At 36.2% G+C, this 21,370-nt stretch overlaps 1 protein-coding gene across 3 annotated transcripts in view; it reads left to right on the top strand.

The window, feature by feature from the left end:
- The window catches only part of LOC149579618 (uncharacterized), a 74,801-nt gene that overhangs the window by 39,990 nt on the left and 13,441 nt on the right, over positions 1 to 21,370 (top strand). For all 3 annotated transcript variants that reach the window (XM_089786140.1, XM_089786132.1, XM_089786137.1), the window contains one exon: positions 4,821 to 6,133. In XM_089786140.1, coding sequence (XP_089642266.1) covers positions 4,821 to 6,133 — 1,313 coding nt within the window. The remainder of the gene's footprint in view (positions 1 to 4,820; positions 6,134 to 21,370) is intronic.

The raw sequence follows: 21,370 nt of genomic DNA, 5'->3' as shown, positions 1-21,370 counted from the left end.
GTTAGACAGTTTAATGTAAAGTTCATGAAGGGATGTAACATTACACAGCACATTCCGACTAATAGATCTATAGAGCTCTGTCATGACTCACTAAATATAATCTATTAATAAGAAATATCTTTGAAATAATTTTTTTGTTTCTTGAGGCATAGACTATATTATTTTTAGCTATATTTGCCATTTATTTTGAAAATAAATTGAAACCTTTTGCCATTTATGTCAAGCACTAAATATCAGATTGAGACCATTTAATTAGTACACGCTAATATTTGATAACTACATTAGGACACTTGAGCGTGCAAAGAATATAGGAACTGCAACTCTGATGAAACTTGAAGGTCCACAAAAGTTAAAATAAGATAAGATTCATCAGAATATACAGAACAGTCATTACCAGAATGATATCAAATCATAATATGGATGGTTATGTATCTCTTTTCTGTTATGTAAGGAAAGCTCATAAATGTTAAAGCACACAACACTAAACAAACATGCAGGTCTTGTGAGAGAACACTATACTACATTCAATACTTTTTTTATAACTAAGTTATCTATGTGTGTTGAGAGTTTGACACATGACACATGACACATTACCTTGCTTTGTTCTATTCTACAGCAAATCCATGACCCTCACAGAGCTTGTGGAAAAAAATGTTAAATTTGAAAGATCTGAAAATCTCTTAGCTGTATTTTAGTTATTCACTGTCACTGACCATTCATAATCAGATTTGTTTAGTGGTTTATCTTGATACTGCATGCTTAGGCAATAACAAATGATTTATTAACGACAGAAGAAACTGGACAGATTAAGTTATTTGGCAACATGTCAACTGATAGTTGATAGGTTTCTATTATTTTGCAATGGCTAATTATTATTGCAATATATTGGAGCTGAATTTTGTGATGTATAAATCAGATGGAATAAAGCAAAAGCATATGTCACTACCAATTTTTAATGAAGATCCAAACAACAGAATTTCAGAAAAAATGCGTTTTTGAATTTAGCTTTGAGTTTTTCTTAAAATGACTTCTATATTGGCAAAACTGACGACAGGAAATATTTGTGGAGAAACTGCTTATTTTAAATTATACACAGATTTTTCTAGAAAGGTCACTCTTAATCTAATATAAACAGTTACAGTACATAATGGCTATGATAGCAGGGAAAGATCTACTAAGAAAGAAAGACTTAGCTATTATACTGGGAAAACATTTGCATATTACACCAGCGTGAAGTTGGTGACCTTTTTTTTTCATATATTACTGCCAATTTTCACATGAGAATCATAAAGCCAAATTTTAGAAAAATGCTTTATTTTTACCATTTTTATTAAGCTTCCAGTTTCTTTTCCTTATAGAGTGACTTCAATATTGGTAGAATTTAAGACATGAGAAGTTTGTGGAAAAAAAATGTTTATATCAAATTATCCATAGGTTTATAAGTATTTAATATTTATCTTTTAATCTAACGGAATAAAGATGTAATCTGTACAGTTGAGTACAGTATAGCTACAATAGTGGGGAAGATTTGCACATTACTGCAGCATGATGAAGTTAGTGACAGAAGTTGGCTCCCATTTTACATGTATATGGCTAAATTAACTTACCATAATGGGAATCTTGTGATTTTTTGTATTACGTTGTTTGGCATAAGAACAGATTTGGGTGGAGAAAGGAGTGCATTGACCTCTTTACAAAAATAACAAAGTTAGAAGTTGAGAGCTAGTTTTAGAAGCACATGTTCATAATTAGTCCACTAAAGAATCTCTATAGCTCATAATAGAAATCATGTCCATGTCATCATGTTGTTACTTTTGGCATATTATAAAAAGCAAGCCCAATTATGATCACCCAAGGAAAGGTGTTTGCTCTGTCAGAACAGGAGTGATTCTAGTTTGTAGAGGTACATGCAGGGTATTATTTTACTTCTGTCCCACTTATGTGAATGTTGTTATGATATATGTTTATTTGGTGTCAGCAGTGTTTATCTGATCTCCCCGCACAAGGAGACACAGTTTCAGGGACAGCAATATTTTGCAAAGAAATTCAGCTGAAATTTTTGAAAAGAAATACATTGTGCTGATTTTGCAACGATAGTCCTTCCACTATAATTTTTTAGAGATTTTGGCATTGTTTTTAGATTAAAAAACATTATTGCAACAAATGAGTGGCTTGCCCCGTTCTAAGAAAGGGGACATTCCCTCAAAGGCACCGAGCCCCTGGGTTTTTTGGAACTTAATAGAAATCTGCAAAGATGCATCCCTTTGGAACACTGTGTTTTAAATATAATAAGGCTGCAATGAGGTGATCATTGACTGCTTTGAAAAGATCATAGATAGGTAGCACTCACCTTGTAGTTTAGAGAATATTTTAGGATTCGATTGCATTGTCACAATAAACAGAAAATAATTGCTTCTGGTAATTCTATAATAATTCAGTTTCACCTTGGGCATTCAGTAGACTATGTCAAATAAGCAGAGATTTTGTTGCAAAGTTATTATTTTTGTCTGGCCAATGGCATTTAGCTGTGCAAGTTAATATAAGGATTTAGGATGCTTAGTTAATACTTAATAGAATATCCTTTTATTAATTTAGGCATATTAAAGAAACCTGCGAGATTTCTGAATAACTGAGAAGAAATGTTTCTATTAAACGAGACAGATAGCTACAGTTGTTATTTTAGCTAAATGATTTTCTAGAAATTCATATTTATTACATTCTAGATTTTTGAAGTGACAATAAGACATCTTTTGCAAGAATGATCATTTTTGGAAAATTTAGTTCACGACTTTTAACTAATTATAAATACAGAAAAGCATAGATGTTTTGTAATGTTGATCTTGTGTAAATTGGGATTTTGGATGTGGTCAAATTTAGTTCACGACTTTTAACTAATTATAAATACAGAAAAGCATAGATGTTTTGTAATGTTGATCTTGTGTAAATTGGGATTTTGGATGTGGTCTTTATTTATAATCTGTGAAAAGTATCAAGTGTTACCTATGCTAGAAGATGTTCCTGGTATTACATAGTGCAACGGGTTTAGGAACAAGTAAAAGAAGTTAGCAAAGCTGACTAGCATGTTTTAAATTTGAAATTTCCTGGTGATTTGATAGCTGTGCTTTTCTGAGTTTTCTTTCAAGTTGAACTTGAGAATGCAAAGGGAAGTTGACTTCTAACTTCTCCATTTCTAATTCCACTAATTAATGCCACAACTAGGAATTCCATTATGAACACTAAGAGAATCTGATAATCTACAAGAATTAAATGAGAGATCATTCCATAAGCTATTGCAGTCTACTGTAAATTGCTGAGCAGTTTTTGTTGAATGTGTTCATTGTGGAATCACACCATAGTGTAAGCTTTGCAGCTCTTATCTTTTTTTTAAGAACGAGAAGGAATGTTCATCATGTTGAATTAAAGTTGAAATCTCCTGGTAATCTTATACGTGCTTTTGATTCTAACGTACTTCAGTTGTTGGGATTTTCTTGTGAGGTGATCTTGATAATGTGAAGGGAAGTTTTTGATTGAAGTGTCCGATGAACAACTGCACTATAGTCTAGACTCTTGGTTGTGCAGCTCTTAGATAGTTACAAATTTGTTTTTATACAAGTGAAGCCTAAACATTTTTTTGCACATCTTTCGATGCAAAAATACAATAAATAAAGTATGAAGGTCCATCTGTATACGATCTCCTATTGGATCTGCATTTTTATGGGGAAAAAGCTGTGCAACTGTCATTAAGTTTAATATTTATTTTCTAGTTTGGGTGATTAGCTCATTGGTATATTTGTTGCTTGGGATGGTGATGGCCTGCAGAGTCTTGCATTTCTGATATATCCAGATTGTTAATAATAATGAGATCAGGTGCAGTTAATATATTCCTGGCATCCAGATGGGCTTGAGATTGTAAGTTATATTTAAATTTTGTTGCATTGAATACGAAGCTAAGTTATGCTATTGCATGAGAGTGGAAAGGTTAAGAAGAAATTAGGTGGGAACATAGGAGTTGTGGTTTGGTTATATCTTAATTCCTATGTATCAGATGCTGCTAATTTCTGTTTTGAATTTTCAATATAATGAGTTGGTGGAGATAATAAATATCAAACTTTAGACTGATTCGATTTGGACTAGTACGTATACATATAAGAGCAGATATTGAACTTAAGCTGTATTTGTTACATGCCCATTATATGTTGCAATTTTATGACGTTGCAATGACATCATCTAATGGGATCTTGGAGGGGTTACTTGAAAGTATATTATACAGATAAAAAAATTCTGAAATGGTTTGTGCTATGAAATATGAGTAGATCCCTAGGCCTTAACCTTGAGTCCATCATCTGTTTTTCATGAATTTGTGTAGTTTTGTATTATTTACCCTAAAATCATACATATATTTTATTGATCTCTTAACAATGGACGGTTAAAGATCTTTTCATCATGATGATTTCAGTTGTTACTATGTTTGAATGAATTTTTTTGATAATATTTAGCAGATTGTTGATATGGTTTGTTCACTGTATGGTAAAAGTATAAAAAAAATCTGAGTAATCCAATGCAGTGTGGCCATTGCAAATAGCTTCATTGATGCCTTTTTCAAGCTGACTTTAATGAATGCAATAATCCTTGAGAATGTAAATCCTATTTTAGTTCTTACCATCCTTGGATTTATTTTGGTAAATAGGATTTTATCACGTATTTTTCATCAATTTCGTGTCTTTTCCAACCCCAGCTAATCCATAGAGAATTTAATTTGTGTTATAGTTTAAATATAGAGGCATGATTTGATTGTCTGACAAAGTCTTTCCTAATTGCAGGATAGTCATCCATCATCAGTTCCACATACAGATGATCTTACAAGATTTCGAGATGAGAGGCGCTTTTCTGATATGGCAGGGCTCTCAGGTACCAGAGATTCAAGAGTTTTGAGTCCTAATTCTGAAGCTTCTTTCTCTGAGAAACATAAAGGAGATAGGAATGCAGAACCAAGTGAAGTATTGTGGATAGGCTTTCCAGCATACATGAAAGTGGACGAAATAAGCTTAAGAAGAGTTTTTTCTCCTTTTGGTGAGATCGAACACGTTACTACATTTCCTGGTCGGACTTATGCGTTTGTTCAGTTTAGAAGTGTGGTTGCTGCTTGTAGAGCCAAAGAAGCTCTTCAAGGGAAATTATTCAACAATCCACGAGTAAACATCTGTTTTTCAAAAAGTGAAGTAGGTCCTGTAGAACATGGTAGAAACTTAACAAATGGCAGCTTGCCTTTCTCTCATAAAGCGATTTCCAATTCTGGTGTTGGCTCAAAAGCTGTGGAGAATGTTAGAGAGGAAAGACATCAGGGTATGACTTCAGGGGGATTATGCCATCCAAGTGCAAGTTTTGGTCCTAATTCTGATCGAATGCTCTCCAGTTCTGGCAATCTTATTAGTCGTTCTAATTCAGTAAGGCCAATGTCTGCAGTGTCCAAGATTGGTAGTGCGTATGATGACATAAGACCAACAAGGATAGGCTCTGAGATGGGAGTTTCAAAGGAAGTACCAGATCTTCCCATGAATAGTCCCCGTGTTGAAAGGAGTTCGTTTTGGCGCAGCAATGGCCTGGATAAATCTCGTGGTGGTGGTCCTTATTATGAGGATATGTGGGAGTCATCTAGTGATGATGTGTCAAGCCGGGATGTTAAACGAGCGAGGTTTGCACCAGTGTCTAGAAGTGATTCATCTGATCTGCCCTTTCCTGAGCAAGGGCGAGATATGCAGCATTTTTGCTCCCCAAGATCTGGTGCAATGAATCCAGGGTCTGAATCCTACAAGTTTTCTAGATTTTCTGTAGGCTCTGACAATGATGTCGGGGCTAGCCATTGCAGTAACAATCTTATTTCTGAAAATACAAGGCATCCCAACAGATCATCCCAACAGTTGGATGGGCCTTGGAATGTGCGGAATAATTTTGAATCAGGGATTGTATCTACCATTCCTCCTCTAGACTCTGGGAAGTGGGATGGACCTGTTTCAGAGACACATCATGGACCTTTGAATGAGGAGTGGAAGTGGCAGGGCACAATTGCTAAAGGAGGAACCCCAGTTTGTCGAGCCCGCTGCTTTCCAGTGGGAAAAGTTCTTGATGTCACTTTGTAAGTTTCTTGTCTCAGATTTGACACATCATTTTGTCATATTTGTTTGAAGCTATTGAAAATATGATCCAAGTTATGTGGCATTGAAATGATAATTGAATGAAGAGGCACATGTCCATATATAAGATATTTTATGCATCCTTAAAGGGCCAGAAAAGTTAAAAATGAAGCAGCTGGGAGTCGAAGGAATTATTGATGTCTTGTTATTTTTGGGCTGCAATTGTCTCCTTTGAATTTTCTTGCATTCGTTTCAAAATTCCTTGTTCAAATTATTTTTCCTCTAACCCATATTTTTAACTATTAGGTGGTTTAATGCAATTAATTTTTCTACCAATGGTATGTGTAGTAACATATATCTAACAAAAGAGACAGTCTGATTAATTAAATAGAATATGTAATCTCCATATTATTGGATATTTTAGGGTGGCAATAAAAGCTCTACAAAGTAGCAAAATTTGATTGCTTTCACAATTTTGGTAATGATTTCATTCTAAATTATGTTAAGAATGTTTGCATAAGAGCATAATGAAGCTAGAATCTGCTTACAATGAATGTGAATTTTTTTTTTCGAGTCCTCTATTTATTAAGGGCGAGTAAAGTGAGTCAATATTAGTGACATATATATTTACCATGTCAGTTATGACTTTAAATATCAAGTAAATAGGTTTGTCATTATAGTGGATTTCAGGGTTTTAAGTATTTCCTATATTTAAGTAAATATCTTGTTCGCCAAAATCTTTGTGGTAGAAAAAGTGGAACTTCAAAATAATTGCTAGTGCACTGTTTATTTAGTATATTTTTATATACATTACTAGGTTTTGAAATTGTGGAATGTAGGGATACGTTTTGGGAATGGTGGTTATGTTTCAAAATTTACAGATAATAGAGGAATGTCGGTGCAAATATGCTTTACATATACATATTTGTTATATAAATATTAAATATTGTATATTAACTAGAGAGAGAGAGAGAGAGAGGGAGAAGTCTAGTTAATTTTTTTATTATATAATTGTTTTTTTAAAATTAAAAATCAAAACTATTACTAAATATATATTAAAAACTGAGTTTTCAACTAGAAGCGGATTTTCAAACAATAGGATTCCCAATCACATGACGCAAGGTAGGTTGATAATTAGGGCCAAAGACTCACCTAATGACCAAGCAACCTCACAGAAACAACAACACAAGGAGAGAGATAGAGCTGCAAAATCAATGAATTTCATTCAATAACCTTCATACATATCGGGCTGTAAGGCCTTCCCGGTTACGACCAAATACAATAAGAATGTATGTCAGGATAGAATAGTCATACATCCATGCGAGATCCGTGATCTCCAATCCTCCTAATTGCCCTCTCTAAACCTAGAACAAGACTCCCTCGTTATACTTAACTGGCTTACAAAACTTTCTAGATCTGCGTTGGAGAAAGCAATGACCAAATATAGGCCCACACGCTTCCCAATGATTGATCCTATTATTAATCATGACCGCAGATTAAATACATGAATCAGCCATAAATATACACCCTTCGGTGAGACCGAGAGCCAATCAACGCTGAGCAATAGAACAACTCGGTGAACAAGAAAAGAAATCACCGAATAGACAGAGTATTCACCGATGTTACTCGGTGAACAAACACAAGAACACTCCACTGAGTCAGCTGCCAAAACAGCTACCGAGCGAAATCACAATGATAGTCTAGTGCTTGTATCGAGCAAGATTGCTACAAACCCAAGATGCTCCTACATCATCACAAAGCTTATTCCTTTTTGGCTATAAATTTTGGGAATTGCAACTAGGGCAACTTGCTAATAACAATCACCCTCCCTTGGCCATTTCTTCTTCAAATTACAGTCAACATTTTCTCGAGGATAGCTCCAACTCTAAAGATGGAGACTTACAATTTTTCATGCTAGAGAAACCCTTATCTCTTCATTCCATCTCAAAAGAGATGCTCTATGCTATGTGTAGATTGTATGTGATCCAAATTGGGCATTCTCTATAGAACATGTAAAGCTTTGAACGATGTCAATTGCTTCTCTTGGGGACAAAACATCAACATACAAGATCAACATGTCCTTTACAAACTTCTTAGTAGCTGTGGGTACACCACATGTTGAGGACGAAAGGGTAAAAAAGTTTGAAATTGTCAAGGTGCCATTTGTTATAATGGCTTTGAGATTATCTACAATGATCCAAATCTTTCATCATCCCTCTTAGTTTTCTATAGACAACACCTTAATAGATAAGGCAAGGGCATTTAAACCACATTCCCTTATCAATAGCAAAAAAGCTTGGTAGCAAAACCTTTAGCTATTTAGACTGTGGCACAATTTTGACAAAGATATCCTTAGTGAGAGTATTGGTGACAAAGGCAAAAGATTTAAGGTCTCAAATTTGAAAGGTGAGCTTGTTCTAAAAGTTGGAAACTGCCTCACAATGAGTAGATCAGTGACTTCTCTTGGCTCCTTTTGTCTTTATGCACTAATACGGACTTGCCTAACCAAACTTGCAAAGAAACAGTAAGGAAAGCATTGCATAAATCTTGCCTAATGATTTACATGGAATTTAATTACATCTTGAATAAGCATGCATGAAGGAGCTAGGATTTGCATTTAGAATTTTAGATTATAACATGGATGATAATGGGAGTCAAAACAATGGTGCAAAGCCTTGGCACATAGAAGGTCCTCTTATCGCACACTCACCTAGATCAACACCTATGACTTCATTGTTGCCAGCTATCAACTTTATTTCATCATCGATGCTTCTAAATTTCTAGTGCCTGAATATTATAGGTGGCTATAAATGATAACTTTAAAGACACCTAAATCCAAAAGTTTATGCTTAGAGATTTGGCTAATTTAACCCCTTCAAGGACTACTAATTCTTCTTATGTTTATCTTAGTGCTAAGGAATAAGTAACATTTTTGAAGGAGCTTGATTGAGAGAAAGTAACTACCTCCATTCTAATGCAGTTCCATCACAATTGAGTTTAATGAAGCCTCCTTGGGTTGGTTTCGATTTACAAACTAGATTCCTTTATACATTGGATATCCCATTTGGTTAAATAACAAGTATATTATGTGTTACTTAGATTGGTAAGAGTATAGAAGGCCCTAATCCTAGTATTTAATTGGTTACCAAGGGTGATTGCAACCATGGCCCTAGAGGATTTGCAACAATTTTGCCTTGGAACCTGTGCCATTAAGAAACTTAAACAACATCATACTAGGATTACATCAATATACAAGATCATACTAGGGACAAAACGTGTCCTACACAAGCTGGAGTAGATCAAGAAAAAATTGATGAGTGTAATTGGGAAGTTGTGATGCTTATCAAACTTTTTGTCGTAGATGTTAAACTCCTTTAGGTGCCTTCTGGCAAAACAACAAAAGAGAAAAGAGACCTTGGAACTCTTAAAGGACCTTTATGAGTTTTTTGACAACAGTTGCGGTGTCTTTTTGGAGAATATATTGTTTTCTACTATTATGTATGAGAAGATTTCTATTTAGGCACTTCTTACAAAAATTAGGGACATTTGTGATGAACAAGAGGCCATTAGCCACAAGATGGAGGAAGCAGATATGGTAGTGATTATGCTTAAAAGCTTGCTCCGATCCTACAAGCTTTTTGTTGATGTAAAATTTCCTAATCTCTGCAATAAGCTTTTTCAACTTTACAGAGGAAAGTAATAACTTGGAAGTAGTGCTAGTTCATCCTCCATAAAATAGGGTGCTGTTGTGAGGTTTTCACAGCATCGCCCCAAAATTTTGGGGACCCCCTTTTTTTTCAATTGCCTTAGCAATTTTCGGTCTAGAGGTTTCAAATTTGAAGATTTCACATCTTGGACACCTTCAGGGCCAGTGGGGAGAGGGTTAGATTTATTTTCACCCGATTTCAACTTGATTTTCCAGAGCCACCAATTTCATCCTTAGGCTGAACAAATTTTAAAAGAGCAACACTTGACAGCATAAAATTGTAAAATTTGTACTTAGATATTTTCTTTTGAAAATTTGGATATAATTGTATAAATTTGGATAATTTTCAAAAAATGAAAATTTTGTTAAATCTGGTCTTTTGGAAAATCTTGATTATTTTTGGTGAAAAGGATTAATTTTTCTGATGGTGAAATAAAATTGCAAAATTGATTTTAGGCTCTAGAGAAATAATTTTATTTGTGTTAAAAAGCTAAAATTGCTTAGCTAAATCGATTTGGAGAGAAATTGCAAAAAAAATGGTTTTAATAGATTAAAGTTGCCTTGAAGACTTTTTGCCTTTAATGAAATTGGTAATTTAATATTGAAAAAATGGCTTTTGGTTAGCCAAAATCCAAATTTAATGATGTATTAATTACTAAACCTCCATTAAATGGAAATATTTAACACCCTCAAGGCATTATTTAATTTCTTTTTGCAATTTAGAACTAATTGACAATTTAGAAAGTTAATTTTCATCATGGCAAAATTAATTTTGGTTAAGTATTTAATTGTGGGCCATAATTTTGCATTAATTATTGTTTTTCTTTCTCCCAGGGTCCAAGTCGGCCAGCTTGGGGGAAATAAGAAAGTTGGGTATAAGAGGAGGCCTCTCTCCCATTTCTTCTTCACTTCTCACTTCTCCTTCTCAAGGTGTTGGTGATTTTGCAAGAGCAGATCTGCACTCTTCTTGCTTGGCGAAATTTGTGGAGGGCAAAATTTGTAGAAGCCGAAATTTGTGGGAGCCAAATTTTGTGGAGGGCGAAATTTGTGGGAGCCAAAATTTGTGGAAGATAAAATTCTGATTTTTTTCAAGAGGCTGCGATTTTTGCCCTAGGTTGGGTAATTTTATTTGGAGGTGAATTGCATGATAAATTTATGATTTGCAAGGGATTTGAAGTTCTTGAAGTCATATGCTAGGGTCCGAAAAGTCGTTGTAAGATTATTGGTTAAGGTGAATTTTCATCATCTAGAGTTGCAAGGGGTCCTTAAGCTGACATCCATCTTTCGTTCTAGTCTAAGGATTGCTCCTCTTGGTTCTTGCCTTTTGGTCCACCACTCTACCATCCCATAATAGGGCGACGAGCATGGAGGATGTTAGTGCAAGTAAGAATCCCAAGCGGACAAACACTAAGAAAGACAAAGAGGATACGATGCCCAAAACTCCCTTCTTCTCGAAAATGAAGAGAATAACTGACACCAATATCGCTACAGTGGACATGATACAGAGGAAGGACAGACTAAAGGAAGGACAATCCCCCTTGGCTATAGGTAGAGGTAATTTCAAATCATTTAGAGTTGCAAGGGGTCTTTAAGCTGACATCCTTCTTTCGTTCTAGTCTAAGGATTGCTCCTCTTGGTTCTACTTGCCTTCTGGTCCACCACTATACCATCCTGTAATAGGGCGATGAGCATGGAGGATGGTAGTGCAAATAAGAATCCCAAGCGGACCAGACTAAGAAAGACAAAGAGGATATGATGCCCAAAACACCCTTCTCAAAAAATGAGGCGAATAATCAATACCAATGGCAGTACCATAAAAGGATATACAAAAGGCAGTTGCACATCACAACCCAAGCGTCGACACTTCCATTTCAACCATGATGAGCAACGTTGAGGTGGCACTTGATTTTGAGGATATCAGAGAAGAGGATGTCAATGAAACAGATTTTGGATCAAGGTTGGATGAGTTGGGGAAAGTTGCTATCAAGAAGAAGCATTTGGGCACCCTTTTCTCTTTCAATGCTTTTATTGGATTTGAGAAAGAATATGAGAAGGATCATGAAAGCATACTACAAGCAACAAGTGGCGTGGCGAAGTCAGCGGAACTTAGGGCGAAGCACACACCTTGTCCTCCTATGGAAGAAGTTAACGAAAGGCTAGCGAAGTTCATTGCCTTAGCTAAGAAGATGAAAGAAAAGGGAAGATTTATATTAGAAGATCATTTGATGTAAGCCCAAGTGGCAATTTCCCTTTTTCTAGAATAGGACAAGTGTCTATTTCTGATTGGTCACCATTTTGGTGCCTTCTCATTGGTTGCTACTTTTTGCGCTTTTTTCATTGGTCCATTGGTGAGGTGGCGGCTTCTCATTGGCCAATGGGGTGGCAACCCTAATTAGGGTTTTGAGGATCCAATCTGGATCGTCGATCTTGTTTTGATCTCCACCGTCTGTTGTATTTCTGGCCCCTATAAAAGGCCATTTGCTCTCATTTGTAAAGGGGTTGGAGAAATTGTTGCGAAGATAATACCAAAATTGCTCTCTTTTTCATTGTTGCGATTTGCATGTTGATTAAGAACATTGGGTGTTATTGCATGTTTTCTACTTCCACATAGATTTCTTTTCAAGTTGTTAAAGTTGGTTGCATTGGAAGTTGTTTAAGTGAAGTTAAAGTAGATGGATAGTTGTATGGTAGCATTGGTAAATGTTTGATAGGGGTCAATACTAGGCCACTAGCATCCTAGCGGCTGGTTGGGACGCTTTGTGTGGTAAGCTAGTTTATTATTCCTTTGAATCATTGCACTTGTGGAAGTGAGGCCGCTGGTCAGCTCTCATTAGGTTCGATCCCCGTCCATTTGCTAACCTTCCATTCATAGGAGTAGGAGTAGAATAGTAAGTAGCTGGGTAGTTGAAGCTTAGAGAAGCAAGTTAGAGGAGTAAGTTAAGTATTAGAACACATTCATTCACCTTCCACAACCATCGCTTTCCCATCAACATCATCACTGGCAGACACATCCTCCATCACCGCCACCATCAACATTATCTACCTCGGCACATTTCACAAACCGAGTCGTCATCTCCATCATTCTACCAAAGTCCAAGTCATCCTCGAATGAATAGCGTAAGGCCGCCTACGTGATTACCAGCAAATCACATCAATAAAACTAAGCGAGTATCCAACGGTGTAAGGAACATTGGAGCTATTGCTTATGTCTTCATGAGTAATAACTTTTCAAGAGAGGAGTTGCATGTTTGATATCCCATATTGAATATTCAAATCCTAATATGTTATGTAAGTGATACAAAACTCGCATCAACAGGTGCCTTAACAACCGAAAGCTCAGACAAGAACATAGGTAAACCTCAATCCTTCCTGCAGAAATCACCAAATAAACCTCCAACATCTTCAATGAAAAAGAGTGTTCAATGCAATTATTATTACAAGTTTGGTCACACGAAGATAGATTGCAAGAGTGGTTGGCAACCACATAATCTACACAAGGAGGGTCTCAATTGAAGGACCAAGCTACTACACATTCTAATAAGAAGTCTACCTTATACCATTCATGGCTACATGCCCATTTGTTCATGAGAAATCAACTGCACGGTACTTGAATTTGATGCCACTTGCCATTTAGATTACACTTGGTGGGAGAGATTTGATCTTTGTCCCAAGCACGAAGCTCAAGCTACTGGTAGTCAATTGGATTATGCTTCATTCTCCATAGCTAGATGTTACGTTTAGTTCACCCAAGTGCAATAATGTTGATTAGGAGTAGGCCATGACAACTAGTAGCACCTCCATCAACAATCTCTAGTATCTAGTGGCTGGATTACATAAGATTTAGACACAAAATCATGGAGTTTGTAGAGTTTGTTAGGTTAGGAAAAAGCATCGAACTTCATTTTTAGATGGTGATGCTTGGAGGGCATCCCTATTTCGTTTATGTAGATACATGTATACCTGTGAACACTCTTTAGTCCTTGGATGTGGCTATTTTATATTACTTCTTGGTGATTTCAGCAGAAAAATGTAGGTGTATTTTTGTATCAAAAGTTTAAGGCCTTAGTGTATCTAACAATAATGGGGAATTTTGTTAATTTGGTTGCTGGTAAAAAACATCATGTTTGCAAATTGGTAAAAGCGCTCTATGGCCTCAAATAGGTTCCACGTGTATGGTACAAACATGGAGGTCAAATGGAATTTGTGTTGGACTTTTGATATGTTAGATTTGAGACTTATCAATTATTGTTTTGGTGGTGGACAGACCAACCAAATGAAGAGAGAGCTAAAACTATCAACCAAGTCAGATTCACTAGTGGTGGATGGATCAACATTTAGGGAACTCGTAGGCAACCACATCTATTTCATCCCCACTAGACGTGTCATCAAATGTGTGCTAAGATATATTAAGGGCACTCTCAATTTTAACATTCAATACATTAGAAGAAGAGATCCTAGGGTTGTTGGTTTTACAGGTACAAATTGGTTAGGATGTGTTGATGACAAAAAGTCCACTCTGGGTGTATGTTTTCAGTTTGGGCTCAAGTGCAGTCATATAGATCGACAAGTAGTAGTAGGTAATAGCTAATTCCTCAACTGAAGCATAATATCAAGGAATTGTTTTGGCAGTTTAGCTTTAAAGGATGCTTGCTAACATTCACATGTCACAAGTAGGATCTACTTCCTTGTTTTGTGACATTCAAGTGGTCGTAAAAGTTGTAGAAAATCCAATCTTTCATGAACAAGCTAAGTATGTTGACCTTCGTTATCATGTCCTCGTTGAAGATGGATTAGTGACGTAGTAGTATGTTCTCGCTAAGGACTAGATGCAAATATCCTCACCAAGTCTTTCTCAGTATGGAAAAGTTTGTCAAGTTTAGTGGGCAACCTAGTGTAGTTGATAGCATGAACATTAAGGGAGGGTATTGGAATAATTTAGTATCTTGGAATCTCTTTCTATTTTGGCAAGTTTTTCAGATTCTTCTCTCAATGGATGTTTAGTTGTTTTATTTTAGTCTTCTATATGTACCCGTTGATTTCATTAATTCAAGCAGGCAATTTCTACTTCAGCTTGAAAGAGAAAATGCATGGTTTTGTAGGAAAAACATGTGAAAATGCATTTCAACTAGTAGTTCACCTTTGTTGTCATTTTACCAACATCATTTTGTGTTTGTAAAATTGTGAGAGATAAATATGTGGAAACTTGCCCAACAAAAAAAAGAATGTACTCGCAAACTTGGACAATACTCATAGAGTTTGCAAACTATGTCTACCACCTTGAAACTATACCCATTTATTACAATCTACAATATCACTGTGATTAGCTACATATTTTTTAATCCGCATTGGTTGAGCTACCTTGTACGGGGAATTTTATGTGCTACAATAGAGGTAGGAAACACAATTGCAACACCCTATTCTTACGATGTCCCTATACATTAGTGGTTGTTTCAATATTATTCAACTTAGTGTCCTATTTTATTTTTGGTGAGTTTTTGGAAATCATTGAGAGCACTTAGCTTTCAACTTATTTTTTTAGTAATTCACTTGGATGTTTTGCATATACTTGCTATTTATAGTAAGTCACCAAGGTGATTAGTTAGCATCATATCTATATTTGGAAAGTGGATAGATTATTCCCATGAGTTGATACCAATAATTATCATGGGTAAGCACAAGGTTAACTTTAATAATATTAATCATATTAAATGACTTTATGATATGATGTATATTTAAGTCAATTTTACGAAGTGACATTATGAAATGACAATATAAAGTCACTAAAATTAATAGAGCTCTCTAGCTTGTTTGAGAAGCTACTTCATAAGGAGGAATTGTAAAGTAAGGATGATAAATCTCACATTACTTGATGGCTGTGTATCCTCCGCCTCAAGAGACTATAAACAAGTTGCTCTCTTATTTGAGGCTATATTATGTGATCATTTGATTTTTGGCTTTTCGTCCATTGTTGCTATTATAATAACAATGACATACTATTTCAAGGATGAAACCCTTTGGAATTTGAAGGTTGGGCAAAACCCTTACCTTCTTGGAGAGGTGGAATTACATTAGAATTCATAATTGCTCTTAATTACATAGACTCGGATTCAAAGAGGAATTGTTAGGGATTTGGAAGCTATGTATGTGACTATTTGAGGGCTTTCTCCATCGAGTATACAAGCAAAAGCTACAAATCGTTCTAGATATCTCTCAAACCTTGTAATAGGAATTAATAGTGGGTGGGATTGGCATCAAGGAACTAACAAGAAAGGAGTTTAGAGAAATACGTGGAAACGTGAATAGATGACAAAATACAGAGATGGTTGTAGTGTTATTGAACTGTCATTACTAGGAAGAGAAGACCTTGATATGTGAACAAATATAAAAAGGGAACTTCAGAACATTCATTGCCTTTGAGAAGACACATTTAGGACTGTAAAACGTATTACTAGGTGCAACATTGTAACTCTGCTGGTGTTATTTATTTCACTTCATAATTCTAAGTATATCATGATATGAGGAGTGTTATGCATGCAATGGCCTTGCGTCTGAATATAATCTTGGCATCATGATCATGAAGTATATTAATTGTAACAATTGTAGAGGAGACAAAAAGGAGTCAAAAGATGAATTTTCACATTTGTAGGCGGTCAAGGAGGGGATGAAAATCAGATTGTCTACACATACTTTCAGGTTAAGATCATCTTCTCGATCTTTTAGGGTCCGTTTGGCTGTGGGAATATAAATATGGGAATAGGAATACTTACTCTGTAATACTTTTAGAGATTTATTCAGAGGCCCTGAGGAAGGTGGATGAAGAAGTAGACACCCTTACTTTTGAGCTCTCTAATACTAAGAACACCCTAGAGGCTACCTTAGTAGCACTTCATGAAGCTAAAAATCAGGTAGATGACCTTGGTCAAAAATTGTTTTTGTCACTTTTTTCTTCAACTTAACATTTATGACATATGAGGGGGACCAACAGGTAATAGGAGTTGATGAACTTATGAGAAAATTGGTATAAGATGATTTGATTGCAGCCATGAAATTGTTTCAGTAAAGTATGATGCTGATTATAGATCAGCTGCGGAGGAGGAACTTCATTCCTCAGTAGCAATAATGATGGAAAAAATAGATCAAGAGTTAGAACTCTTGAAAGAAGTGAAGAAGAATTCATAGGGATGTGCAACTCGCAGCCACAAGGAAAAAACTTTGACGAGGAATACTTTTTTTTCAACAGGTTCCATTTTTTGGAGTAGCTCTTGAGGATGTGCTCTCAAAAGAGGAAGCTGCACAAGCCTTAGCATGTTTTAGTACTGCAGATAAATCCTTTGAATACCTCATCTGGATTGTTCATTTTAATGAGGCACAAAAGGGGCCTAGGGATGGAGTCTCAGTTTCGAGCATGCAGACACTTAGACGATCTAATAAAATCAGATCACCTGCTATTGCTTTTAGGTATAGATTGTGCCTTAACATTTGCAAGGCAGGTATATAGAAGCATTTGCAAGGAGAGGTACAAGAGGTTACCTCAAGGGCTGTAAAGATTGAACAAGTTAATGATGAAGTATATGATGTTGGGAGTAATGAAATAATTTAGGGCAGCAGTGATTTTGTTATCACTGGGGATGTGCATGATGAGAACACAAGGATAGAGCATGATGTATATGATTCATCTGCCTTTATAGGTAGATTGTGCATAGTAATGCTTTTTTACATTGTTAGATATGCACATTCTTTTCCATTCAGCCCATCCATTGATGACTTGAATGACACCTAAGATTGGGACAAATGATTGGTATGAGACATTTTCCTATAGAGAAATCACCCAAATCTTGTAGGCCTTTCTATTTGCCTCTCCGATTTGATCACTATAGTTGGACATTCCACTTGTAATCAATTTGGAGCAATAGGTTAGAGAGGCAATGTCGTGGCAGTTGCACATTACACTTGAAATCAATTTGGAGCAATAGGATATTATAGATGGAGGGAATGGTGGATGGCCATTATACTTGAGTGATCCAGATGGAGCATTTCTATGTATAATTATCTAAGTTGTCGGTTCGGGTTTGGTTCGAAGTTCAAGAACTGGTTTGCAAGTTCGTCGAAATTTTGGAAAGGGGTTTGGGTTCGTCAGTAAAAAAAGATGTAAAAGCTATATATATATGAATTAAGCATGAGTTAAAATCAGAATGTAGCATAGTAGCATAAACACATTTAGACAACAAAAACACCATTAACAGTTAAACTGTAATCATAGTGATCATATCATCATATAGTTCAATCAACTTCAATATCAAAGATTTAAAAAATTATAAATATCAAGTTCAAGCATCATTGTTTCACGTTCATTGTTCAACTAATGGAATGAAAATAAAAAAACCTATTAATATTCTAAGTTCTTTAATCTTGATCTTCTTCTTCTTCTTCTCCGGTATTACTTGAGCTAAGGCCAATGGGATCAGCAATAGAAGCAACAATGGTATTGGCATCAAAGTCATCAAAATCATCCATTGTAAGCCGAGCAGTGGAAGCATCCATGTTCGCAATCTCTGCACCTTTATCCCACTTCTTTGTCTCCCCTTCTTTGCATTCTTTACTCTTGGGAAAGAATTTGCAAGTTATTATGCACATATACCAGGTCCTTTGTTTTTTTCGATTGCAACCTATTGTGCTTCATCGAGTGGATGAAAGAACAGGTGCTCCAATTTCTTTTTGATGTAGAAGAACTAGAAACCTATGAAGACAATAAGCAATTGAAAAAGAATTAATTCAATCTTATTAAAAATTTAAAATCACTTTCTAGGCATGATTCTTTTGAAGATAAAGTGATTTATTTTTTAAAAATAAATAAAACTTGCTTGTGATATGATTTTGATTGCAAGGGGCTGGTTTGGAATCTTTGGCTATGGAGGTACCACTAACTATGAGCATCCTTCTTGAACCGATGACAAAGAGCATCATTACTTAGACCTCTAGCTTTCACAAACTCTATGAACTCATCCATGATTACATCTCTCTTATCGTCATCAGGAAATATTCTTTTAAATGCTGCTTGGTACCTGTCAAACACTTCCATATCTCTATATGGTGGCAACCTTCCTGGTAGACTACAATATTGAGAGCTATAGTATTTGGGCGTCAAGGCATAGGCAAGCAAATGTAGTGGAGTGGTCATTTTGTTCCATCTTTCAACAATAATTACTTGCACTTGTTTGAAAACGGTCTCTTGTGGATCTTGCTCCTCATTTATAATTTGCTTGATCTTCTCAAGCAGTGAGTCTATGCCATCATAGATATCTCTAGGGCAAGGCCTATCCATGTCAGTGTACCTAAGCATGCTCATAATGGGTTCGGTGATCTTAAGGAGATATGCCACATGTTCCCACCATGATTCAGCCAATAGCTTATCCTTTATTTTGTTTTCTCTATCAGTGTTCTTTTGCTTCCTACACCCCAATTGTGGCTGATTACCATACTTTGAAGTGCATCTTTCACTTGCACAAGTCATCTCAAGATGATTATATGTGATGCAAAACGGGTCTTAGCAACCCTTGACATAAATTAGAGCAAATAACAACTATTAGATACATAGTTTAGAAAAGCATATACATTGTACGAGCAAAATATGAAAAATCAAAAATTGTCAAATATTAAAAATTAAATTACTAACTTGAGTTCAAGTTCATTTACCTTCAGTAGCTCCAATTTTGAGTGGTTCTGAAAAGAGTTTGAGTCATGTGGTGGTTTGTGACAAACATTTGGATGTCCTCAGCCTCTTCATACACTGTTTTGATCCACTCAGTTTGGTTCCCAATCTTTTGTAGCATAAGATTGAGTGAATGAATTGCACAAGGTGTCCAAAAGATATGCTGATATCGGGGTTCAACCAACAAACCAGCTGCTCTACAATTCTTTGCATTGTCCATTATGACTTGGACAACGTTTCTTGTACCCACTTGTTCAATGGCCTCAAAATTAGGATATTAGCAATAAATGGTCTATCTTTTACTTGACCCTCACAATCCACTGCTTTCAGAAACATTGCCCCTTTAGGGGACGCCGCAAGGACATTAATGAAGGGATGGTTCCTGGAATCCTTCCACCCATTTTAAACAATTGTCACCCTTGTCTCAACCCATGTGTCCCTTATGAGCTTCAATTGATCTTCAATCCGTTGGACCTCTTGATTCAGCAAGGTGGTGCATACTTTCTCATACTCGGGGCCACAATACTCTCTTGGAGCTTCACTGGCACCCCTCAACATGTCCTTCCAAAATGGAAAGCGAACAACATTAAAGGACAACCCATTTGCATACAAGCATCTTCCCACCTTAATGTCAACAATTTCCCGACTCTTATTTTGAAAAGCAGTTTCTAGTGGTCCCTTTCTTTTGTGTACAAGGGGACAGATTCAGTGTTAGTGTCCAGTGTGGTACTTAAAAAGGGGTGGTCATGTACTATAACATCTCTAGGGGTTGCATTCCCTTTGCTCTTTTACTTTTACTTTTGTTGTTGTTGAGTTCTATTGCACTACGTCCTTCTCTCTCTTCTGTCGCCTCATGCTCTTCAATATATTTTATCACGCTTTTATTTGGTATAGGGGCACCTTTTTGGCCAAGGCATTTGTTCACTCCTCTTCCAGTGTATCCACATAAATGACCCACTGCACGATAATAAGAATTATTTCTTTCTACACCACAACCCCGACATCTCCAATGGAATGCGCCACCTCTTGGAAGGGTCTTATAATGTCTACATGCTTCCATAGAGGAGAATCAGAGTTGGGTTCTATTCTTTGTTCGGTATTGCCTATTGATGAAGAGGTAGATGCCATTCCTTTCCTCGTGGCAAGAAATTAGATACATTTTCATAATTTATATGCAAGAAAATGAACAGTTTTCGGCCAAGTTGGAACCCGTAGGGCAAAATTCGTACTCTGCCCGAACCGAGTCTGAACCGAACCAATACCACGTAGCAGTTCAAACTTTTCCTGGTGTGTGGGGGGGGTGTGTTACCATGGTAAATTAGATAATTATGTTTCAGAGAGCTGGTCGAAAGCATTGGAGGGATTTGTATAATCCTTTCTTTGAAAGCGGTTGGAAAAATGTTGATCTCCTACCATCATTGATATAAGATGTATATATGGCTTTTGCCTGAGTGAGGTTCTCCGTTCGATTGAGGATGTTTTCATTCATGGTAGCATCACATGACAAGTTGACTTGACTGAATATGCATGCGGGATGGTTTAGGATCTTGGAGTCCTCATGATTGCTGCACTGTTTTTTGTAGACCATGATGAGTTGGTTCACAACTTCGAGCATAGTGATGTTTACATCAGAGTAGTGCAGCAGATTGGTTTACATCAGTATACATGAGCAGATTGCTTGGGGGCAAGCAATCTCCAGGAATGGAAGGCTCTCACGTCCCTAGATTTTAGTGTTTCTTTCAATATTATTCAACTGAGTGTCCTATTTTATTTGTTGTGTGCCTTCTGGAGAACATTAAGTCATCAAGTTGATTAGGTGGCATC

The sequence above is a fragment of the Cupressus sempervirens genome, chromosome 1 (genome assembly GCF_028749045.1).
Source record: "Cupressus sempervirens isolate cs-2001-9-10 chromosome 1, ASM2874904v1, whole genome shotgun sequence".
Lineage (NCBI taxonomy): Eukaryota > Viridiplantae > Streptophyta > Pinopsida > Cupressales > Cupressaceae > Cupressus > Cupressus sempervirens.
Note: the sequence above shows the minus strand (reverse complement) of the source record. Positions and strands in the feature narration are given on the sequence as shown.